Source organism: Vanellus vanellus, assembly GCF_965231255.1.
Source record: "Vanellus vanellus genome assembly, chromosome: 9".
Lineage (NCBI taxonomy): Eukaryota > Metazoa > Chordata > Aves > Charadriiformes > Charadriidae > Vanellus > Vanellus vanellus.
Window position 1 is genome coordinate 9,294,074 of NC_138914.1, and position 23,630 is coordinate 9,317,703.

Consider the following 23,630-nt stretch of genomic DNA (forward strand, 5'->3'; position numbering starts at 1 on the left):
GAATTACAAGTAGTAGTACCCTATTCTACAGATGGGAAAATTGAGATTCAGTGACTTCCTTGCCAGTGAACAAACTGGAACTGAAAGCCTTGGATGTCCTATCGTGCTGTCCCCGTGACCTGTCTGTATTGCATAGCTAGGGTGCAATACGTTAGCTAGGACGCAACATCAAGTATGTAGCACTTCATTTTCTGTCATTTACAGGATCTTAACTATTCTTATGGCACCCCTTGCTACTTAAAAGATGCTGTACGCTTCAGAGATGCGCAGTCTGAATGCAGACTCTTTGTTGTCAGTTCCCACCAAGAAAGCATGGCGTATTTGTTCAACCTGCTTTTGTCTAAACAGCTCTCTAAATCATTAGACACTCTAAGTTAGCAGAAATTAATTTGGCCACCAAATGCAGCAGTCCTGGCTGCCTCTTCTCTCCCTCGCTCTGCCATGGTTGCGTGGAGAGAGGAGGCAGTACTGCAGCTGAGACTGTTTCTTGTCCCGGCCTAAGATGCTCATCTGACAGTGGCTTGATGTCTCTTATCAAAGAGTTGTCACATGCAAAGCAGTGTCACTGCCGGAAATGCCTGGGGACCGCGGTCCCCACAGGGAGAAAGACTTCTTGACTTTTGCTGGAGAAAATTGTTGGGCGCTGGCCATGTGTTCCGCTATCTTAATGGACCTTTGATGCTTGTACAATGTTGACCCTTCTTATAGCTAGTCTCAAAATTTTCAGCTTAGAAAATACAAAATAGATAGCACGGAGTTACAGGCTGAAAAATGCAAAGGTCAGGGAGGAAGCTGTCGGCTCAGATACACTGTACGTGTGCAAAAGTGAGGATTTGAAGAGGCTTAATTTGTTACTGTGCAGCGGCTGAGTTACAGTAACAAAATATAGACATAGTTCTGTTTTACAGCAGAATATTTCATTGTATAAGAAGACTTTGTAGGGTGAATTTATAGAATGAAATAAGGAATGAAAAGTCTTATTCCTGTTATGGCATGCAGCATGGATAAAGATGACACTTTTTTTTTTTTTTCCACTTATTCCTGCCAACATCTTGCGATTTGAACAATGTGAAGATTTCCCGTCTGGGAAAGTGACTCATGCTTTGAAACTTTTGACTTTCTTTCAGGAACTCTTATGTCAGACTTAGACACCTTTGCACTAACACCTGGGTCCACAGTACCAATATCCCTATTGATAAAGAAGAAGAGAAACCTGTGATGCTTAAAGTAAGTTCTGTTACTTTTATATAAGCACATCCTTTGATTCCTGTACTTTCATGAAACTGTTGTTGGTAGGAGAAGTTCCAGTCCCTTGAGCCTGCTGGGTTCATCAAACAGCAAGCAGCTAAACAGCAATGAATAGTGCCTGTGCAAAATGTTTTATCTAAAAGATTAGGTTTTCATGGTAGTTTACTAGTTACGCTGTTAAATATCTACTGTATGACAGTCATCAAGAGGAGAATTTTTTTCCACTGTTTACGGCAACATTTTGCAATCTCTCCTGGGGTTTCCCTGGGTTTTAGGAACACCTTTGAGCTTGCCCAGAGTCGTACTGTTCTCAAAGTTTGACTTCATCAGTAGCCTCATACCGTCTAAGTGGAACGTGGCTTTTCTTCTGTTTTATTATCACTGTATGTGTGAATAACTACTTCGTTTTCTGCTTTTCGGTTTGATGATAAAACTTCTCTGGGTTTCAGATTGGTACTTCTCCAGTGAAAGAGGACAAAGAAGCTTTTGCTATAGTACCAGTTTCCCCTGCAGAGGTTCGGGACTTGGATTTTGCAAATGATGCAAGTAAGGTTTTAGGTTCCATTGCTGGCAAGTTGGAAAAGGGAACGATAACCCAGAATGAAAGAAGGTAAGGAAGGAAGAATTTGGTGCAGATAATGTTGTTTCCTTTACTCGGTAACTGTTTCTCTGAAAATTTTATCTGTGTATGCTATCTTCAGGAGAGGGTTTTTGTTTCCTACCTGATTAGATTAAAAAAAAAAAAAAAAAAACACAAAACAACTTGATGGGTTTATTGTTGACATGCCCATAGTGGAGGTTCTCAAGCCTGTTCTGTGAGGCTCCCTGCTCCTCTGTGAAATGAGAGCATGAGAACTGTTGTTGGGAAGTTGGCGGAATAATCCACAGCATACCTTTCTTGATGGGCTTTGCAAATGGAGTGTGGGAATTTATAATCCATCTTGTGAAGACTGAACATATGACTTCTTGCAAATCCTCTGACAATATCTGTGAAAATTACGTGGCCACACAAAAAGAGCGGAGAGTCGGCTGTGGAAAACCAGGGCCCATGCACTTCCACAGCCAATGTCTTTTATTTGGGCTTGGGAGAGATTATCACCTGATTAATTTTTTCTGGCAATTTAAAGAACTGCCAAATAGAACTTGGCGAGCGTATAGTTGTCCTAAAGTGATATTGTTGTCTTCTGCTGCTGTAGTTTAGCTATTAGACAGTAAGGTTATAGCAATAGGGAGCATTAGTTCCTAATTTTAAGTTCTGTACAAACTTACATCCTTTATCCAGCATCTGAGTCAGTCTCTAGTTAATACTCTTTTTTTCACTTAGCATTTGAAATGTGTGTAAACTTACACTGACCTTGTTCTTTTATCAGATAGAATTTGCAGTATTGTATTAACAACTTCTGGCTTTCCTCTAGATCTGTTACCAAATTGTTGGAGGATTTGGTCTACTTTGTTACTGGTGGAACTAATTCTGGACAAGACGTCCTTGAAGTGGTATTTTCTAAACCTAATAGAGAAAGGCAAAAACTGATGAGAGAACAGAATATTCTAAAGCAGGTAGGCTGCGTTTTTCTCTTAGCTCTGCCTATGGGAAGGGTTGTCAGAAAAGAGAACCTAACAATAGAGAACCCGGCCAAATCATTGGAACCAAAAGGTCCTTTGAGATTCTAGCTTTCAGCAGGCTCTTGGTGATGGACTGTAGGCATACTATTGCCGGAAGAAAAAAGTACAGAATATGGTGTTGAATAAAGGTGATCAACAATGTCTTCTGTCCAGTCTACTCTATGGCCAAGAAACTTGGTAACTACTGCATATTTCTGAAATATGAAGACACTGTCAGAGTCCTTGTACAATAATTTTAATCAGATGAAGTGTCTTATGGGACTTTATCTTTGTTTTTTAATAAAACTGTAGATTTTCAAGTTGTTGCAAGCACCGTTTACGGACAGCGGTGATGGACCGATGCTGCGGTTGGAGGAGCTTGGAGACCAGCGTCATGCTCCTTTCAGACACATATGCCGGCTTTGCTACAGGGTGCTGCGGCACTCTCAGCAGGATTACAGGAAGAATCAGGTTTGAAATACGTCTGTAGTTTTCAGTGGCACTGACATCATTCCTGTGCTCCAAAACAATAAAAGCTGCATCGCATTAATTAAACCCTGCTATGCTGTGCTGTAATTGTACAGTCAGCAAGAGATTTTTGGATTGCTCGGTTTTACTCTTAGCTGGCATTTTTCATCTCTGTCAGAGACTATATGCAGTGGTACTAATTAGTACCAGTTCTTGGGGGAATTTAAGGAAACAACAGAATTGCTAACTGTCAGATCCAGGTGAATTAGAAGACTTTCTTCACTCTTGCCTACCACAAACTCCATTGAAAGTTGGCGTGTGAATTAAGGCCGTTGGTTTTTTGTTTCCACTTATTAAAAAGAAACTCATATCAGATAAGAATAAATGCCTCGGTGGTGTCTAGCCTGGGAGGGAGGAGAGGTGTTAAGGTTATCTGTCATCACTCGCTTTCTTCTTAAAAGAACAACAATTTGAATCTATTCCAGTCCGCTTCTTGGGACGCTGATCTTGACAGAAACTTACTGTTTTCTGTTGTTGATTTATTTTCTTAAATTCTGAGAATTAATTGCAACACCTTCCTTCTTCCCTCTGTGTTTTGAAGGAATACATTGCGAAGCAGTTTGGCTTCATGCAGAAGCAAATTGGCTACGATGTCTTGGCCGAGGACACTATTACGGCACTGCTTCATAACAATCGCAAGCTCTTGGAGAAGCACATCACAGCTGCCGAGATTGACACTTTTGTTAGTCTCGTGAGGAAAAATAGGGAGCCCAGGTGAGATCTTCATTGTTGAGTATACCATTACCCTTTTCCTCTTAGCCTTCTGAGAAAAATCTGTACGTGCCAACTTGCTGGTAAGGAAGCGCAGCTCGTTCACTTCTATTTTGGCGCTCGCCATAACTTCCCCCTCGGGCAGCAGTCTCGCTCGGCAATGTGAAAGATGGAGTTCTGAATGTTTTCTTTCTGAAATGTAGATTGCTTCAGTCTAGATCTCAACAAGGATTGATACCCTTTTGGCTCGCGTTTTCCCAACAGGTTTTTGGATTACCTCTCAGATCTGTGCGTTTCCATGAACAAGTCTATTCCAGTGACACAGGAGCTGATTTGTAAAGCCGTGCTGAATCCAGCAAATGCAGACATTCTCATTGAAACTAAGTAAGTTAATGCCTTTAAAGATGGTTTTCCTAGTGCGAAACAGAAGGAAGGTGATTCAAAGCTGAGAGCGCTGCTGGCACGCCTAGAGGAAGCAGTTGAGTATGTGTGGGGTCCTCTCCAAATACACACTAAATGGGTATTGGTGACAGCAGACGTCTGCCACGTGCGTTCTCAGTGCTGCAGTCAGAGGAATCTTTCAGATCTCACATTTGATCAACGTAGACAGACTTTGCAGGGAGGTGCGCAGGGTCCCGTGGGCCTGATCCTCCTGTGGGCTTCAGGCTTTTCTCCGTTGGCTCTCCACCGTGAGCGAGCGCCCCGTGGGTGCGTGCCCGCCGAGCTCCCCTCGCAGCAAAGGCGACGCTGATGCGTTTCTGCTCACCCGTTTCTCCCTCTGCTGTTCGGATTTTGTTCTCCGGCTCTCAGCAGTGCCCTGCCATTGCTGAAGCATCGTAGCAGGCACCAAATCCCAATTGTCTTTCATAAAGACGGGTTTATTCGGTATGGGGAATAGGGCATAGATAATCATTATCAAAATACTGTAAAAGGGAAGCAGGTCTTTGTCAGGTAGTACTTAAAACACGAATGGATGAGAGTAGTCTTGCACATTTATTTCTCTTCATGAGATCATAAAGTCTATATTTCCACCAGCACTTAAGGCTGCTACATCACTTATTTGTTCTTATCCTGGTGTATTTAATTTATCTTTTTTTCAGATGTATGATCTTTTTTTGCTGAAGAGCTAAAAGCCTCCAAAGCCTTTTGAGTTTTAGTAGCTGATTTGTTTCTAGTTATTTCACCACATAAGCATAAAGAAGTTCTGACCTAATTGGCATTTAAGGGATACAGAACTAATTGGTTTTTAGCTATTTTTTTTTTCCTAAATCCTTTCCTAGTCTGTCGTTAGCCAGTTCTTCTGTAAAGATGTTTTTGAAAGTCAGTTAGACGTGTCTTTAACTTACTTGTTTCTTTATCTTCATCAATTGGAAGGAGTCAAAATGTTGGTCTTTTTAAGGCTGAATGGCAAGCTTATAATTGAAGTTCATTCTAATCTAATGCTTTCAATAATAAACCACAAGGATTTGATGTAGTAAACTGCTACTGCTGAAAGAGGAAGATACTCTGCTTTTACTTTGCAGAGTTGAGGAATAAAATTTGTTTTCTGTATGCAGGTGAGATGATAAAATTAGTTACTTCTATATCACCAGTACATTTTAACAAGTGTCTTTTTTAGTAAGTGTGGAAATGTTCTGAGAGATCTGCATGGGTCTTGGCAGTTTGCAATCTAACCTATCTTCCTTCTGGCAGGCTGGTCCTCTCTCGATTTGAGTTTGAAGAAGTGTCAAGTGGAGAAAATGCCTTGGAAGTTGGAGAAGACGAGGAAGAAGTGTGGTTGTTCTGGAGAGACAGTAACAAGGAAATCCGGAGTAAGAGTATCAGAGAGTTGGCTCAGGATGCTAAGGAAGGGCAGAAGGAAGATCGGGATGTCCTCAGCTACTACAGGTTAACAGCACGTGCGGTAGTTGGCCAGCAGAGTTCATCAAGGCTGGGTGGGGAAGCCTGTGGTATATAAGCTGTGGTTGGTTTGCGAGAAAGGCTCCTGGGTTTGTGGACAAAATAGCCATTAGAGAGTGAGGATGAAGTCTCTTTGAAGTGAGAACTAAAAACACAAAGTTATTTGTGGTGAGAAGTCCAATTATAAGCATGAGCAAGTTCAAACTGATTTTAAAAAAATAGTAGTTGAGGCTTAGAGCGCATTGAATTTGCACAGCACTTAATGCCCGTATTTCTACTTGGTTTTCTGATAAGTGGGTGGTGTGAGAGAGCCCGTATTAACCGTTTAGGTTACCTGTATTCAGATGGTAGTTGGGGTGAACCACCGCTTGCAAGAAGAAAAGGGCTTCAGCATGCAGGTGGCTTTGCTTTTGATTTTAAAGTCACTGCTGTTCTCCCTGCCTTCGAAATTTCTCTCCAAGCTCAAAGCCTTTAGTGATCCTGTAGTTCTCAGCAGGACAATACATGAAGCTATGAAAATGCCGCAAGTTTGTTTTGATTAATGTGTGGTGCTCTTTTGTATGACTTAAACTATGCTTTTAGCAGTTTCTAACATGAAGCGATCTTTCCAGATGACTTGACAAGACACCAAGTTCTTGGCATAGTGTAAGATCAGGTTTCAGCCCAGACCAAATTCCTGTGTCTGGGTTATAAACTCCTGAGAGTAGTTTGATGGACTCGATTGTGGTGATGCAGAAAGTACAACTAGACTTTTTTTTTAATAGCTATTTTATTTTGCATTATCTCTTCCATTGAAATGGTTCTTGAAGTAGTCTTCCTAATACATGTTTTTATTTGAACCTATTGGAGGGCGGAGCTCAAAAGGAGACCTCTTGTATATATTTAAAAAAAATTGTATCTGCTTTCAAAATGGTTCTTGCACTTGTTCTTAAATAGAATTAATAGTGTAATTAGTTTTAGTCTATATTATAGACTCATGAACATGCTTAAAACAAGGGTTTAGGATATAGTTTGGTCAAATTCCCATGAGGAGTGCTCAGAGTGCAAAGGAGTCTGCTTTCAATTAGATGTTCATTTCTTTAGGAAACCTCACAGTTGATGCTATTCAGGACAAGTCTGTATGAATACTCATGAATGTTGGATGTGTGCTTTATGGCTAAAGGTTAATTATCAGTCTGTTGCATGTGCATACTTTAAATGCCAGTTGCTTGCTTTTAGTTTATGGACTGAAAAGCTTAGGAATTAAGTTTAGTTTTTCCCTAACAATTCTTTTAATGAAGGGAGCAGAGCTCAGCAGTTGTTCAATCAGCTACCTAATTTTGAATGATTCTGTAGTCTGTCTGTGTTGTTGCCCCAGTGAGCAACTGTGGCTTCAGCGTCAGTAAGAAGTGTTTGAGCTTTTACAGTATTTAGGCTGAGTTGCCTTAAGTGTTCTTTGGATTCTTCTGTAGCTTTCATAAACAGCATTACTTAATTCTATGTAACTCTCAGGAAAATATGACAACTCCTTTTATTCTAGTTTTACACTATGCTACCTTTTACTAGTAAGTAAGATAAGTAGATAAGTATACTTATTATGGAAAGAATAAAGTAGCTATATTACTAGAAAATACAAGATTCATTCTGTTAATATATATAAGAGCACATCAGTACTATATCCAGTGGATGTTTCTGGAAATTAAAGTGTAAGCCGTTTGTTTATGTGGGTTTTTTCACCTGTAGATACCAGCTAAACCTCTTTGCTAGAATGTGCCTTGATCGACAGTACTTAGCCATAAACGAAATATCTGGCCAGCTGGACGTGGACCTCATTCTCCGCTGCATGTCTGATGAAAACTTGCCATATGATCTGAGAGCGTCTTTCTGCCGGCTAATGCTTCATATGCACGTTGATCGTGACCCCCAAGAACAAGTAACACCAGTGAAGTACGCTCGTCTGTGGTCTGAAATACCTTCTGAAATTGCTATTGATGAGTAAGTACTTGCTGGAATGGTGTGGGAAAGGAAATTGCATCACTTTTTAAAACAAAACCAGATCAATCCTAAACTCATGCATTATTTATTACTGTTTCTGTTTAAAAATAAAAAGTAGTAATAAAAAAAGTCTGTAACGCATTCTCGCTAGTTCTGTTATTCAGGCCCTGTAGTTTGTTGCCTGTAACATTTGCTGGGGAGAACCTTCCTGAAAACAAAATAACCTTCCTGTGCGCGGTGTGAGCTGTGAGGCAGCAGGGTTTTGTCTCCAAAACACGCCGTGGTGGCAGTGATGGGCTGTCTCTGATTTGGGTGATGTGACAAGTGACCTAGCCCTGGGGAGGGAAAGCAAGGGGGTCTATTTCATTTTCCCTCCTGCCTTATTTGATTGGAGTGATTGGCAGATTGTCCATGCGGTAGCTCGCACAATCAAAAGCAAAAACGAGGGGGAAGAGGCTGAAAGAAGGAATGTGCTGGAGACAGAGTCACCTTCCTTAATCTCCCATGGAAAATACTCTGATGCGGCGGTGAAAAACCTGTACAGAACCACAGCTAGACTGGAGACATGATTTCTTGGCCGTAGACTTGTATTAACACTTTATAGTACTTCAGCTGTTCAGAACTCAATTTTTTTTTTGTTGGGGAAAATGAACATTTAAAATTCACGTTAAATGTTAGGAATTTGAGTCTTGTCTGTATTAGTACTGGTATTTAGTGATTTCTTGGTTTTCCCTTCCTCCCCTCCTAGCTAGCCTCATTCTCTTTGCTGAGAGAGATGCTGTAGATCATACTCAACTTTAAATGCCAAAATAGAAAAACAAATAGCTTCAGCTCTGGCAGAGGCTAAGCAGTGGTACGTGATCAATCAGGAAAACAAAAGCAGTTAGTGGAAGGTGGTGTGGGGATCGTCTTTTTCAAACACTCTCTGCATATGCCGAGAAACAAACCTAGAATTTTTATTAAGAAAAGTTAATGTGTACTTTGCGTATATATTGTTTTTATTTGGAGGAAAAAAATAGCATCCACAGTCAGCATCTCTTGGCCACATCCGTTCTCCTTAATGCTGTACATAGCTTGTCATTGTTTCCACTAAAATAATAAGGCTTTCTTTTTTATTTACTGGGACAAAATTATCTTTTTTTTTTGTTTTCCTCAGACATTTTTAAATAGTGCAAAATGAGCATATGGGATAAAACGGCAAAAGCCAGGAAATTATGGTGTCAGCTTCCTGACTGCCTCATTTGGATAAATTATTTAACAGCCTTTAACTTTCCTTAGATTTTGACAAACTGATGAAAAATTGTATCGGGGGAAAAGAGCCCTGTGTATCTGCATGCTAAGTTTTGTGTTTTGTTTTGTTTTTTGTTTTGTTTTTTTTCCTCTTCAGCTATGATAGCAGTGGAACTTCCAAAGATGAAATTAAGGAGAGATTTGCACAAACAATGGAATTTGTAGAGGAATATTTAAGAGATGTGGTGTGTCAGAGGTTCCCTTTCTCTGATAAAGAGAAAAATAAGCTCACTTTTGAGGTAGTTATCCAGTTCTGATTTTATCCTTTTTTTTTTTTAATTTATTTTTTGTGGAATGTTGGTACTTTTTTCAACACCGGGTAGATTGGCAAGTAATTAGTGTGCGCTGAGCCTCAGTGGGCTCCTCCTTTCCACTGTAGACCTTTCTCCTGGTGCAAGCAACCCCACTGAAGTTTGTGAGTTTGCAATGATAGTTCTTGAAATGCAATTAATGAATGTGAGCTTATGCCTTAGATTTGCAGCAGCCTTGTTTACCTCTTGTGCTCCCAGTGTTATTGCAAAGTCAAGCTTTACTGGAATAAATAGTCTCGAAAACTAAACACTATGTCTGCATGCACAGATAGTCTGTAGAGCTTACAGTATTGCGAAGGGAACAATGCGGTGTCCTGTGTCTTACTGACCTATTAAAATTGTCTGTGCAAAAAAACCCGTAGCTAATCCATGCAATAGTATCCCGTAAATAACCATTGATTTAAGAAAAGATGTGATATTTCTTTTTTAAAAAAAAAAAAAAAGCAAGCATTTAAGGGAATATACTTCAGATAATGGGGGTACATTAAGTATTTGCACTATACGTGAAATTACTATGTGTGGATCTTGAAGCAGTGCATGTGGAGGACTTGTGGGGAAACTTTATAACTTGATAGCAGTAAGCTTTAGATGTGTGATATTTTTTTTTTTCTTTCTGTAAGACAAAACCATAAAAAGCACCTGTACATTCCCTCTAGTCTTCACCTATTTTACCTTTTCTGTAATGAGACAAATATGTTATGATTTCGTAGCTGTAGACTATCAGTTGCAAGTACAAACTGTTAACTTCAGGCATTGCAGTATTTGTAGGCAAGTAGAAGACTTTCTGATAAAATGTAGAGATAGTCTTATGGAATTAGGAATTATGATAAGAATACGAGTCAGACAGGTTCTCAATCTTTTCATTGTGTTAAGACAACTTGATTGTGATAGCAAAATGTTTAGTATTAATCAGGCTTTTTGTTATTATTTTGGTAGGTTGTTAACTTAGCCAGAAATCTGATATATTTTGGTTTCTACAACTTCTGTGACCTCCTCAGACTAACCAAAATCCTCCTTGCTATATTAGACTGTGTGCACATCACTACCATCTTCCCTATTACCAAGATGGCAAAAGGCGAGGAAAGCAAAGGTAAGGCTGAAAAACGATTGGTGGACCGGATCATTCTTTGGTAATTTCTAGTTCGTCTCCAAACGTCAATGGGTTTGAAATCTTCTACTCCTTTCTGTCTGGGGCTTAGCTGTACAGCTGAGTGGTGCCTACGATGAAAGAAGGGAGAGGGCAGGGGGGTTCTGACAGTACTGCAGTGCTGCTGTTGGCTTCCATCTGTTCCAGGGATTTAGGTGTCCACTTGGCCTTGTGTCATGTTGAGACAACTTCTCTTCGTAGGCTGTGGAGGGTCCCTGCCCCGTTAATGCAGTCCCATTACACCTTCATAACCTCACCTGTTTCCCTGCCTCTCTGAAGGGAGCAATGTGATGCGATCAATCCACGGCGTGGGTGAGCTGATGACCCAGGTGGTGCTCAGAGGCGGGGGGTTCTTGCCCATGACTCCGCTTGCCGCTGCTCCTGAGGGTAACGTCAAGCAGAGCGAACCAGAGAAAGAGGACATCCTGGTAATGGACACGAAGCTGAAGATCATCGAAATACTTCAGGTACTCGCGATGTACATCAACGTACCGTCTTGGGCTGTCTTTAATCTAAGCGTTAATCTAGTGCCATGCTGCCGCTGAATTCATTTCTGCCACGTACGTGCCTCTTCAACTGGCAAAGCGTTACAAGGGTGGCACTTTCAGGCATGCAGCACTCCACTTGTGTATGATAACGTTATGCCATTATTGAAACTATTTGATAGAAATGAGTTTGCAGTAGACATCTGCATATTTAACAGTGATTTGTAACTTTCTGACTTGCTGAAGTGGAGCGCTCCATTTTCCACCTTACTGTCTTAGCAATTTCTCCGAGCCTACAGGGCCATCTTGTTAAGTGCTCCGAGGAAGGGGGGGATACTCGAGACTCCTCTTCGTGCAGCCATCAGCCTGAAATGTTTTTTAAGCGTGCGCATTTGCCAGCCTCGCTGTCTCTTCCATCTCTGCCTGGCTTTTCTCACTTGTTCACTCCGAAGGATACAAAGAGACAAGTTTTTCTTCCCTTTTCCATGGTGCCGCCGCAAAAATTACTGCGCTGAAATCCATCTTCCCTCCCTCAGTGTAGGAGTCCCTTTTCTGTGCGGTAACTTCCATGGGCAAGTTCATGGAGGCCAGAACGCTGCCAAATCCTTGTGGGCGAAAGCACGCGAAGCAGCGGGAAAGCCGTGATGTACCATCCCTGTGCCCCCGTGGGAGGCTTCGCACCTCGCTGGGTTTGAGGTTATGCCCTTCCCCTCAGCAGCAGATGCAGCACGTAGAGGAGGGTCGATTCTTGTCCTTTCACCATTGCTAATTTTAGGGAAAGCCAGTATTTCTCTTACAGCCTGGCAATGGGATATTTTAGCGTGCCAGTATTTCCTCTGTTACCATGGTCTATTAAAACTGGCGTTAAGCGTTTTCCCCTAAATCCGAGAGAGCTGCAAGTGTTCTTTAGATTGTATTTCTTTCCTCAAGAGGGAAGAAGCCCGCCAAGAAGGTTGTTTCGCTGGCGGTAGCTCCTCCAGCCCAGCGGCGTGGGTGACGGCCGCATGGCAGCAGCGGGCTGCGGCGGTGGCGGAGCAGCTTGCCCTCTGCTGCCTCTGCCGCGGCGGGCACCGGGGCACTGCGGCGCTGGTCTGCTGGAATCCTGCCAGTTTCCAAACAGAGAGAGAAACGCCGCTTTCCTTTCCAAGGGGGTGGGGTGAGGACACCCGCATTGGACAGTAACGAGGGATCAAAAACTCTGCCCAAATCTTTTACTCATAAGTATTTCTTACTGCATGTATATCCTATGCTCGTTGAAATAGTGGGGAAAAAAATTGCTGAATTCTGTGGATTTTTAAGTAAACAAAACTTCTCCAAGTTAAATCCACATCTTTACTATGTTGATCTTGCACGTTGGTAGTCCTGCATTATGTGTAAATTGTACGTGTGCTGGAAATAGGCGAGTTATTTCAACATTTTTACTGCTTCTGTACCATCAGTTTATTTTGAATGTGAGATTGGACTACAGAATCTCCTGCCTACTTTGTATATTTAAACATGAATTTGATGAAAGCAATGCCCAGATGTCTGAATCCCCCACTGGAAGCAGTAATCAAGAGATGCCAGCTAATGTACCAGGTTAGTTATTTTGCAAAGAATGAATTTTAATCTTAGAGGTGCTAATTGGATAATTGATTCAGGTTCTTGCTTTGGCGTGCGAATAGTCCCACTGAAGCAGAGTACCCTGCTAGCAGCGGGAGTAACGCTAGAGGTTGTTTCCATGTACTGCTAACGATACCCAGGATTTATTTGTACTGTCTTCTGCTTGTTTCCATGTGTTAAGCTTGACCCAAAGCCGGAGATGCATCCTTTGAAAAAAGCCTGGAATAAACACTGTCGTGTGCGATCTGTCATCGAGCTCAAATTAAACCTTTTGTGTTAATGTTTTCGGGTGAAGGAAAAGGATCCCCAAAGTAATCTGATTTCTTCCATCCCTTTCCCCTGGCCTAATGCCTCTGCCCACCCAAATTTCTCGTTTTCTAAAGGAGTTGTAGGAAAGCAAGACATCTGGAGGTGTCTGTACCTCGGTGCTGCTAGACGAGGGTATGAAAGTAAGCTCTTGAGGAGCTTGTCATGTCCTGTGTTGTTCTTAATCGAAAGCAGGACAGTTAGTGGACCAGGTAGATGTGGTGTTATCAATTGCTGTATAACTTTCCAGGGGAAGAAGTGTCCTGCAGTTGGGACCTGTACTGCGTAGGAATAACTGGACTTTAAAAGTGCAGCCTATTAGACATCAAACAGTTTTTCTTCCTCAATTTGGGGACTGTATCTCTAGATGCAAAGGAGAAAGATAAGGAAAATGTGGTTTAGATGTGAAGTCTTCAAAGGGAGGAGACTGTTTCTTTTGATCTCGCTTCAAAGGGAATGTGTTTACTTTTTTCTTGGGCTGCCTGTCCAGCAGCCCCCCGAGGTGCCGGGGCCTCGGGAACTGGGCTGGCGGGGAGAGCGAGAGCTCCTTCGGCGAGCTGAACTTTGGAAGAAAGAAGGTAAACATTTTTGGCAAGGATGTAAAATCCCCCTGCTCTCTTTTCGTTCCACTTTGTGAAATATTCAGAGCTCCAAGTCTGTTTTACAATTTTTATATTTTATTTCAGAATATTGGTCATTGACCATGCAATAATATATACCTTACACTGAAAAATGCAAAGAACTATGTGTCTATTGAGCCACAGGGGTATTGCTGTCATTGCTGAATTTATTGCTTTAGAACTTCTCAAGGTGAAGTTTGGTGTTTCTTGCGGGTGGCCCCTCTGAGTGACACCAGGTCCCGTCAGTGTCCTGAACGACGCTGGTGCAATCTAAAAATAGGCAAGAGAGGAATAAGCCTGGATGTTGCTGAAATTATTATGAGGTTTAATTTGTGAGCTGAGACCAGGTTAATTTATTGTTTTGTGTTATCTTGGCAGGCTGCTTCAGTAATCTCTGTTCCTTTCAGCATGTTCTGACCCCCTTGCTTACACCTACATCACCAGTTGCCGTTGAATATGGTTTTAGGCTGCAAAAACGTCTCTGGTGCAACTCTGACGTAACGTATTTGTCTTGTTATTTTCTCAGGAGCCCTCGACTTTGAACATATTGAAGAACAAGCTGAGGGCATCTTTGGCGGAAGGAAAGTATCTCTTCGCTAGTGTTAATCACGGGGTAGCTCAGGAGTTCCCAGGCTGCAGCTGCTGCTGTCACCGCGGCTTCATTTTCCTGAAATGCCTTTGATACAGCTCAAAGTAGCGTCCATTTGGATTAAAAGCCACAGATAAGGGACAAGGGTTCTTCAGCCAGAAAGATCTTCATGGGAGGGCTTCGCTTGTGTGGGTGAAAGCCAAGTTGGAGGATTAGTGCCTCTAAGCTGAATGCTGCACTCAAATCCCAGGTGGAAACTTCAGTGTAGGCAAGGGTCGGGTCGTCTGTTGAGACAGATGTATATTTAGCCATAAGTTTTTTTGTGTAATGCAGCATTAAACTGCACATGCGTGACAGAACAAAGCAGGCTGTACTTTCCATACCTGCTGGTCTTCCGGGGCGGCTTAAGTCCTCCTTCAATCGTAGGACATCCAGTCAGTGACAGACTCCAAGTACCTGAGCTTGTCCTTAACCTGCTCAGAGCTGCAGTTGTTTTCTGTAAACCAAAGATAACTGATTTCTTAGATGAAGGCAGAGGGGAGAGAGAGAGATTCACTTACAGAATTAATAACCAGAATTTTTTATGTAAGCGTGCAGATGCGGTTGGAAGCAGAATATGGAAAAGATTGAGGTGGCACTGATAGGAAAAAAAAATTACAACATGAGTTTCTCTTGCTCAGAAAAGGGGCACAGGGGAAGGAGAGAGAAGAGAAGGATTTCAAATGCTTGACATAATTAGCATTGCAACCTGGATACTGAGGTAGGGTTGTATTTTGTAAATAGTGAGAAAGGTTAGCACCAGGAGTGGGCAAGAAGTATTTGAGCAACAGGGTGAGGCTGACATAGGGACAAATATTTGGGCATAGTTTGACCCTGAAAAATGTAGGTTGGATAATGTAAGGTGAGTGAACCATGATTAATGAATGGTTCTGGAATAACCTTCCTATTAAGCAGCACACCAGAAACCCCTGCGTGTCTTAAGATAGCACTTGATTTGATGTCTAAATTTCTAAATTTCTGCCTTATTTACAAGTAAGAAAAAAAGGTTCTCTGCCACCGCTGCCTGGGCTTACGAACCTGCTGGGACGTTCAGTCCAATACTCTAGTTAACTCCCACACTCTGTTTCCAGTGAGGAGAATACGCCTCTGGATTTGGATGATCACGGTGGCAGAACATTTCTCAGAGTTTTGTTGCATTTAACCATGCATGATTATCCTCCTCTGGTGTCTGGAGCACTTCAGCTACTCTTTCGGCACTTTAGTCAGAGACAAGAAGTCCTTCAAGCTTTTAAGCAGGTATGTGTGTGTATTAAGAGTGTTATTCCTCATCTGAATGTATATTTGCAGCTAAAAACAATCCTTTTGTGCAACTAATGAATTGCATTCATGTAAGGTTCAACTGCTTGTTACCAGCCAAGATGTTGACAACTACAAGCAGATAAAACAAGATTTGGACCAGCTGAGGTCTATTGTGGAAAAATCAGAGCTTTGGGTGTACAAAGGCCAGGGCCCTGACGAGGCTATGGATGGAGTGCAAGGTGAAAATGAACACAAGAAAAAAGAGGTAATCAGGCTGTGTTTGCACAAATTAATTTATTAATATTTTATGAAAATGTAACTGCTTCCAGAACGTGACTAAAAAAACCCCGACATCTTTCCAGCACGCTGGTGAGGCTCTCTGAATTGCTTTTGGCCTAAGGCAAGAACAAGAGGAGAACTGGAGGTAGCTGGTGCCAGTTAGTCTCAGATGGGAACTGATCAGAATTAGTGCCCACTGATGTGTCATCTTTAGGCTCTAACAGAGCAGTTGGGTTGGGTTGGGTTTGCTCTGGCTCCTGACCTGTCCTTTCATGACCGACAGGTTCTGTGTTTTCCATATGGTCAGAAGTACCTCAAGTAACGTAAGGGCAGAGCTGTGAACTGTGTTCAGGTGATGCATTTTGAGTCATGGCACTATTATTAAATGGCAGAAGAGAACAGTGCTTAAGAAACCTAGCAAATGTTGGTGCTTTATCTGTACCTGAAAATAATGGACTTTCCTGGCACGCACATCTGGCCTAGAACTAATTAAACACCTTTTTTCTCAGTATAGTTTGCAATCAAATAGAAAAGACCAGGTGAGGGTACGCAAGAAATAGTCCCTGGGCTATGAACATTTATTGTGGGGAGTAAATAGAAGTAATTTACTCACTGCTTTCCTAGTGTGTAGTTCTGTGAGGTATCTCTTGATATCTGTGCAATGACAGTTTAATAATAGTAGAGAGGGAGAGAAAGTAAGAAGGTTTTTTGGGAGAGACTTGATTACAGACATAATGTGACAAGCAGAGCAAAGCACAGGAGGTTGCTGTCTCTAAAATCGTCCCACCCTTACCTTGTTTTATGATATAGAGGTCAATGTGACTTGACAGAATAATTATACGTGTTTTTGTGAGACTGTCAGAAAATTGAAGGATGACACTCCATTCCAGGAAGAGAGCATGCACTATCCTGGAATGGTAATTTTAGCCTTCATGAAGACAGTGACTACAAGCTACTAATAAATTGTCTGATTTTATCCGCAGGAAGGTCACAGCAAGTCCCAAAAGCCTGAAAGTACCAGCAGCTACAACTACCGTGTAGTAAAAGAGGTAAAATTTTGTTTCTTGATAGTTAAATGGAAGTGTAAATGAGTAACACAGCTCTGGAGAGCGGCAGTCAGAGGGAGGCACCCAGGAAAGTCTGAGTCACTCTTCCATTGTCGGAAACTATTTGCTGAGTAATAACATATCCCAACTTGAATGAGAAGCCAGGAATATAATAAGCACGACATGTGTATTCTTTCCTTAAGAATGGATTAGTGAGAAACGCGACATTTTGCTGCTGTTTCAATGGCAACACAATATTTTTATTGTTAAAGGCTACGAAGGAAGTAAGCAAGCGGAGAAGCTATTTAACTTGCCCTGTCCTGAGTACCGTGTGCTCAAACCCACCGTGCTGTTGAAATTTAATTTAAAAAACACCAGACAAAGTGCATGCGTTGGCGCCTGTGTGGTGTTAGCTAATGGGCTTTCTGTGGTGTCGTGGTGTAGGACCAGGACATGTGGCACTGCGCTGCAGAGCCTGACACAGGGGGTTTGCTTGACGTGGCTGAGTTCCACGGGACCAGCCTTGGTCAGAGATGCAGGCCAGTAAACCACCAGAACTTGATGTATGATGATCCACCAGATGTTGCCACCCTGCTTCCCTTGCCTGTGCCGAGTGGTACAAGGCGGTGCGGCTGCTGCGTCCCCAGCAGGGTGATGAGTGGTGGCTGCCACTTGAGGGGGCAGCAGACACTATCACTGTCTTCTGCTCCCATGTTTCCCGCTGGCTTTTGGTTCCAGATCAGTCCTTTTGCACCTTTACTGATGTTGCGGGAGCAACCAGGCCTTAGCCTGGTCTTACCTCTTCGCCTCAAGACCACAAAACCCGATTTTGCTGCCTAGAGGCACTCTGGTCTGTGCAGATGCGTTGTTGCTGCTCTCTGAGAGCCACCTGGCATGTTCTGAGATAAAACCCAGAATTTCAGCTCTAAAACAAGTGTCTTCTCCAGATCCTGCTGCGGCTCAGCAAGCTGTGCGTTCAGGAAAGCGCCTCGGTCAGGAAGAGCCGTAAGCAGCAGCAGCGACTTCTGAGGAACATGGGAGCTCACGCAGTTGTGCTGGAGCTGCTGCAGATCCCTTATGAAAAGGTTGGGTTCTTGTCATGCTGACGGGCTTTTAATACCTCCCCTGAATCTTCCTGAACCTTCTACCTTTATATTGGATTCAAAGGAACTATTTTAACTATTCAGAGTTCAAAAACAGAGTCTTTGAATATACAGTGTTGTGCACTATTTCCTGAAGAAATATCTGTCCGTTGTAGCTCAGAGTAAGACCAAGGCTCAACTCAGCTTTTCATGGGAGGTGTGTGCTGCCTTGAAGTTAATCTGTGCTGGTGAAAGCAGCACCCTCGTTACTGCTATGAGGCGAGGTGGCTGTATGACAGCCATCCTGGGAACGCTAAGGGAAACGAGGGTGCCTGGTCCCCTGTGGGATTTATCAGCAGGTCTGCCCAGTAGATGGACACAGACACAGTTCCCTGTTGTAGAGTCCCAAACTCCCCCTTAGAAATGAATAAATATCAACTGACTCCCTGGGCAAGGACTGCTGTTCCTAATTAGCCGTGTCAGAGTGCCATGTAAGGTCAGCGGTACAGTTTGAAGCCCCCTTTGGCTGGGCCGCTCTGCGGCTTGAGCTTGCACAGCACAGCATTGTGCTGATGAAGGACACCTGAAGTTCATCGTGTTGGCTGCCCGTTAGTCACAGGTGACAGGTACTCATCATTGCATAGGTGAGGGTGCTCTTCCCATTTTCCTGGTCGCTCTGCTGTCCTCTGTTCCAAACTCGAAAGGTTTCTGAGAACCAGTAATTCGAGACAGTAACTGTGATTAATGTTAAGCTAAGTCTCATGCTGTCTTGCTTCATATTTTGCTAAAAAATTGGCAGCAATAACACCCTCCAACACCTCTTGTCACCTTTCTGTCCCATGCAGATGAAAGCATGTTGGACAGGCAGCGTGGAAGGTGTATTCGCCCTTGGAAATATATGAAACTCCTTAAAAATAAAAGCAGACACTTATTTTCCAAACTGCATTTTATGGCATCAGTGGACTGGTAATCCACACTGATGTCAGAGGAAAGGCACCAATTCCTGAACTGTACTTGGAAGCATGCGAGTAGTGTGCGGATTCCAGTAAATATAAATTGGGCTTAACTGTTGCAATAATAACTTTCCATCTCTTCTTTGCCATGAACTACCTATCTGTCGCTGTTGAAATGCATTTCAGTGGAACATGGCAGTTTTCCTGCGTAGCCCCAAGGTGATGATGTGTGGTTTGGCCAACGTACTGGTATGTTCAGAAGTGCAAAAGTGACTAAAGCACGTTGCTGGCAGGCTTGGCCATGGAACATGCAATTTTAGAGAATAAACTACTGTAATTTCTATTATGGTCTTTATTTTTGATGATCTTTAAAACTGTGAAGCAGGCCAAACTCATCCCTAATGTCTGTGAACTGGGTGGAGGTTTGTTTTTCTTCGGAGTGTGAGAGAGACGTGATGGTTCTCTTGCAGAGCTGGAGCTGTGGCTCATCCGGTACTCACCTGAAAGTGAACCTTCAGATTCTTTTTAACCCCATCTTATGTGTCATGCGATTGCAGGCTGAAGACACGAGGATGCAGGAGATAATGAAGCTTGCACATGAGTTTTTACAGAACTTTTGTGCTGGGAACCAACAGAACCAGGCATTGCTGCACAAGCACATAAACCTGTTCCTTAACCCAGGGGTAAGAATAACCTCATGCCGTGATTTATATTTTTTTTCCTAGCAAGAAAAGATTGACCTCGGTGATCCCTCTGGGCCTGTTCTGATGCAAGATTGGTTGAAGGGGTCACATTTTGTTTCCATTCTAAAGCCTCGAAAGTTGGCAAGATCTGTTTGTTTAGGAGCGTTTCGGTGTAGAAAGTTCAAGAGGCTGAAGTGGACTGAAAAAATAGGCTCAGATACCAGCCGTTGTGTTGAAAGATTAGGTCCTCAGAAATGTTCTTTTCAGTCCTGCAGCCTGCAGGAGTGTTGACTTTATCCCGACCTCTGTGGGGGTTTGGTGGTTTGTTTATTTTCTAATGTCTTTTTTTTCTTTCATCCCCTCCATTAGATTCTGGAAGCAGTAACAATGCAGCACATTTTCATGAACAACTTCCAGCTCTGCAGTGAGATTAATGAACGCGTTGTTCAACACTTTGTCCACTGTATAGAAACACACGGCAGAAATGTTCAGTACATAAAGTTCCTGCAGACAATTGTCAAGGCGGAAGGAAAATTCATTAAGAAATGCCAAGATATGGTAATGGCTGAGGTGAGAGCTGCAGAGATTTGCAAGGTCTGAACAGAAGTTTTCACATACCATTTGGTGAAAATGACAAATTGATCCTCTCGCTTCTGGGACTGCCAAGAAGCTGACAGTTAGCTCTCACGATGCAAAAAGAGCATACAGCTACCAGAAAGCATAGGCTTTTTTGTGACCAAAAGCTTTCTGAGCTCTTCACCCATAGGTATAACAAGCGATGGGTTATTAACGATACTTACATGTTACTTTCCAGGCTTCTACGCAGCAGCATATAGGTGGGCATGTGAAACAGGGGTGCCTTTCTCTAGCAAAATTGGATAAAAGAGAAATAGTGATCTTGAAATTAAACTAACGTAGAAGGAAAATTTTACCGTGATACTATTTTGATGGGAATTTCTTGTCTTACCAAGACCTACATATTCAGCTGTTTAAGTGCTGAAGGGGGAGAAGTTTGAGGGTCTTCAGAAATTTAGGTGTGTAGGTAACTGGGAAATTGGGGTGTCGGGATAGAAGGGGAGAGGTAAGAGAAGGGTGAATAAATCCATTTAAGCTGGATATTGGCCGTTGATCTATTTGCATGTCTGGCAGGATTTTTATTGGCCTCTTCAGCAGGGGGAGCCCAAGGATCGGGTTTGTCAAGCTCTGGCTTTTGTGTATCAATCTTACTAGATTGATCAGAGGTCTTCCATATTTTGTCATTCAGTTCAAAAATGGTTTCGTGAGCTTCTCAACGCAAAGTTTGTGAGATGCTTGGCAGTCGGCAATCAGCAGCTGCTGGGACAAGGGGGTTGCCTTGGGGGTTGCCTTCTGCGTTTTATCAAGCTCCCGAATCCTGTGGGAGGACAACCTCAGATCTCTCCACCTGCCCGCTCAGAAGCGCTCAGCCTGGAGCAGGTCTCAATTTACTCGTTTTCCTTTCCTTCGTGGAGTTACGGGAGGTCTGGACTGCTCCAAAAATCCAGCCATCCAGGTCTCAAATGTGAAGCAGATAGAAATCTTCAGTGTGTGACTTAACTGTCACTCGCTAGCTTTGGAAAATTGATGGTGTTTGTTCAGAAGGGTGGAATTAGTGAGCCCTGCAGTCCTCCCATCCGGCGTGCCCCCGGGGCGTTTCTCTGAACAAAACGGCATGTCTACAGCTCGCTGTATTAAGAAGTCAGCTGAGGCAATATACGTGAAATAAAAACACACAATGGAAAGTCACAAGCTTCTTGGCACAACTTCTGTCTGAGCAGTCAGTTGGACTGACTTTGAAGTTCTTCAGCAGTTCAGAAGTGGTAAATTCTTTAAGAGAAAATGTCATACTGGAGCCCTCTGTCCCACGAAGGGAGCGCAAGAGGAATGCCCAGCTGACTTGGTGGGCTGCGCTCCTTTCAAGTGTCTAAAGAATAGCTAATCGGGATTTGCACTGTAACAGTCAGCCCACAGATTAGGGGAGGATGCTGCGGGGAGATGCACAGGCTTTGATCTGCTGATGGAATATTTTTCTTTCTCGGTAGCTGGTGAACGCGGGAGAAGACGTCCTAGTGTTTTACAATGACAGAGCCTCCTTCCAGACTTTGGTGCAAATGATGAGATCAGAGAGGGATCGGATGGATGAAAACAGCCCATTGATGTACCACATCCACTTAGTAGAACTGCTCGCTGTCTGCACAGAAGGCAAAAATGTCTACACAGAAATAAAATGCAACTCCCTTCTTCCTTTGGATGACATTGTTAGGGTAGTGACCCACGAGGATTGCATACCTGAGGTGAGGGCTGTTCAGAGGCCTATATGTATTTGAAATGTGCTGGTTTTGGGCGAGAGAGATTCGATATTGCCGAGTCTGACCTGGGAAAGGTGCAGGGGGATGGTAAGCTGTGAGCTGGCAAACTGGATTCCCTCCCTGGTTCTGCTATCGGCAACCCCAGCGAATCTGGATAGTTAAGTTAAATCCTTTTATACTTGTTTCCTTGCCCTTAAAATGGGGATGTGATGCTGTACTTGCTTGTTTTATAGGGTTCTTGAGGGAGAGAGGTTTATGGAGTGTGCTGCTAACCTTGAACAGATGGTTCTGCAGAACTGGAAATGATTATTCTGCTGACGTTTTGTCTACAGTGATCCTGGTGTTTTTTATTGGATGATGTTCTGCTATTCATGGCATTAAATTTCACCAGTGCTTAAATAAAAGGAAGAAGTAGCATTACAAATGATTTATATAGCAGTTTTAAGGTGACATTATATTCATTCATAATACCATTCAAGTTTTTATTTTTTAATGGTAATTTTTTTCCTCTACTTTTAGGTCAAAATTGCATATATCAACTTCTTGAATCATTGCTATGTGGACACAGAAGTAGAAATGAAAGAGATTTACACCAGTAATCATATGTGGAAGCTATTTGAGAACTTCCTGGTTGACATCTGTCGGGTAATGATTTCTGTATCTAGGAACCGAATTTAAAAAGCTTAAATGAACCTATTTAGTGTAGAGCAGTAAGAATAAGACATAACAGTGCACCAAGGCAATAAGTACCCTGAATACTGCGTTCCTTCAAATTTATACGTGCCTTTTTTCCTTATGCCTGTGGATTTCATTAGTCATATTCCGTGGAACACATTAATATTTTCCTTTTAAAAAGAAAAAAAAAACAAAACACAACAAACCTCAGAAAAGCCCCACACCCTGCTCTTTTGTCTAATGCCTTCTTCTCTCCTGCCACCTGGCTTGCTTATTCTGGCCAGGATAGTGAGCTCCTTCCCGAGCAATAGTCAACGGTTTTTGGCAGGTCAGGACAATTTTTTTTCCAAGTGTGGTGTTTGTTTGGCCATATGGCTCTTTGCCTGGGATTCCAAGTATTTCCCCATACGAAAGCATTACACCTCAGTCCTCCCTACCCTACTACTTTCTTTCCTCTAAGGCACTCTGGTTTTTTTCCCTCCCTCCTAAACATGCTCTGTGCCAACACCTTAAAACAGTAATGGCGTTGGGCTTCTGCTTTTGTGTGTGCTGGAAATGCAGAGGTCCAAGTGTCATAAATATCATTGTGGCAGGGAATCGCTGTGACTAGAACAGTGTGAAACCAAGAATTCCAGTCTGTAACATTTATTAATCTACCTTGGTTGAGCTGCTTCTGACCTAAGAATGAATTGTCTTGCAGGCTTGTAACAACACCAGCGACAGAAAGCATGCTGACTCCATATTGGAGAAGTACGTTACAGAAATAGTGATGAGTATAGTCACCACTTTCTTCAGTTCCCCTTTCTCTGATCAGAGCACCACTTTGCAGGTAGGAAAATGTAGAGTGACAGAAGAGTGAAAATACGCTGCAAATGCAATTATCTTCATTCCACTTTGGTTCCATTCACCAGTTAAAAAAGAAACACACATGTTTGTAATGGGGGAGCAGATACATATTCTTTGGGACCAGGGTG

At 42.6% G+C, this 23,630-nt stretch overlaps 1 protein-coding gene across 1 annotated transcript in view; it reads left to right on the top strand.

Moving 5' to 3' along the window:
• Positions 1–23,630, top strand: part of ITPR1 (inositol 1,4,5-trisphosphate receptor type 1) — a 182,923-nt gene that overhangs the window by 65,934 nt on the left and 93,359 nt on the right. The window contains exons 13-34 of the mRNA XM_082487739.1: positions 1,128–1,227; positions 1,698–1,858; positions 2,664–2,805; positions 3,163–3,321; positions 3,920–4,092; positions 4,354–4,473; positions 5,782–5,976; positions 7,711–7,962; positions 9,350–9,491; positions 10,500–10,653; positions 10,990–11,177; positions 12,635–12,773; positions 14,250–14,308; positions 15,447–15,608; positions 15,706–15,876; positions 16,874–16,939; positions 17,884–18,021; positions 19,529–19,654; positions 20,024–20,224; positions 21,715–21,966; positions 22,501–22,626; positions 23,357–23,485. Of these exons, the coding sequence (XP_082343865.1) occupies positions 1,128–1,227; positions 1,698–1,858; positions 2,664–2,805; positions 3,163–3,321; positions 3,920–4,092; positions 4,354–4,473; positions 5,782–5,976; positions 7,711–7,962; positions 9,350–9,491; positions 10,500–10,653; positions 10,990–11,177; positions 12,635–12,773; positions 14,250–14,308; positions 15,447–15,608; positions 15,706–15,876; positions 16,874–16,939; positions 17,884–18,021; positions 19,529–19,654; positions 20,024–20,224; positions 21,715–21,966; positions 22,501–22,626; positions 23,357–23,485 (3,355 nt within the window). The remainder of the gene's footprint in view (positions 1–1,127; positions 1,228–1,697; positions 1,859–2,663; positions 2,806–3,162; positions 3,322–3,919; positions 4,093–4,353; positions 4,474–5,781; positions 5,977–7,710; positions 7,963–9,349; positions 9,492–10,499; positions 10,654–10,989; positions 11,178–12,634; positions 12,774–14,249; positions 14,309–15,446; positions 15,609–15,705; positions 15,877–16,873; positions 16,940–17,883; positions 18,022–19,528; positions 19,655–20,023; positions 20,225–21,714; positions 21,967–22,500; positions 22,627–23,356; positions 23,486–23,630) is intronic.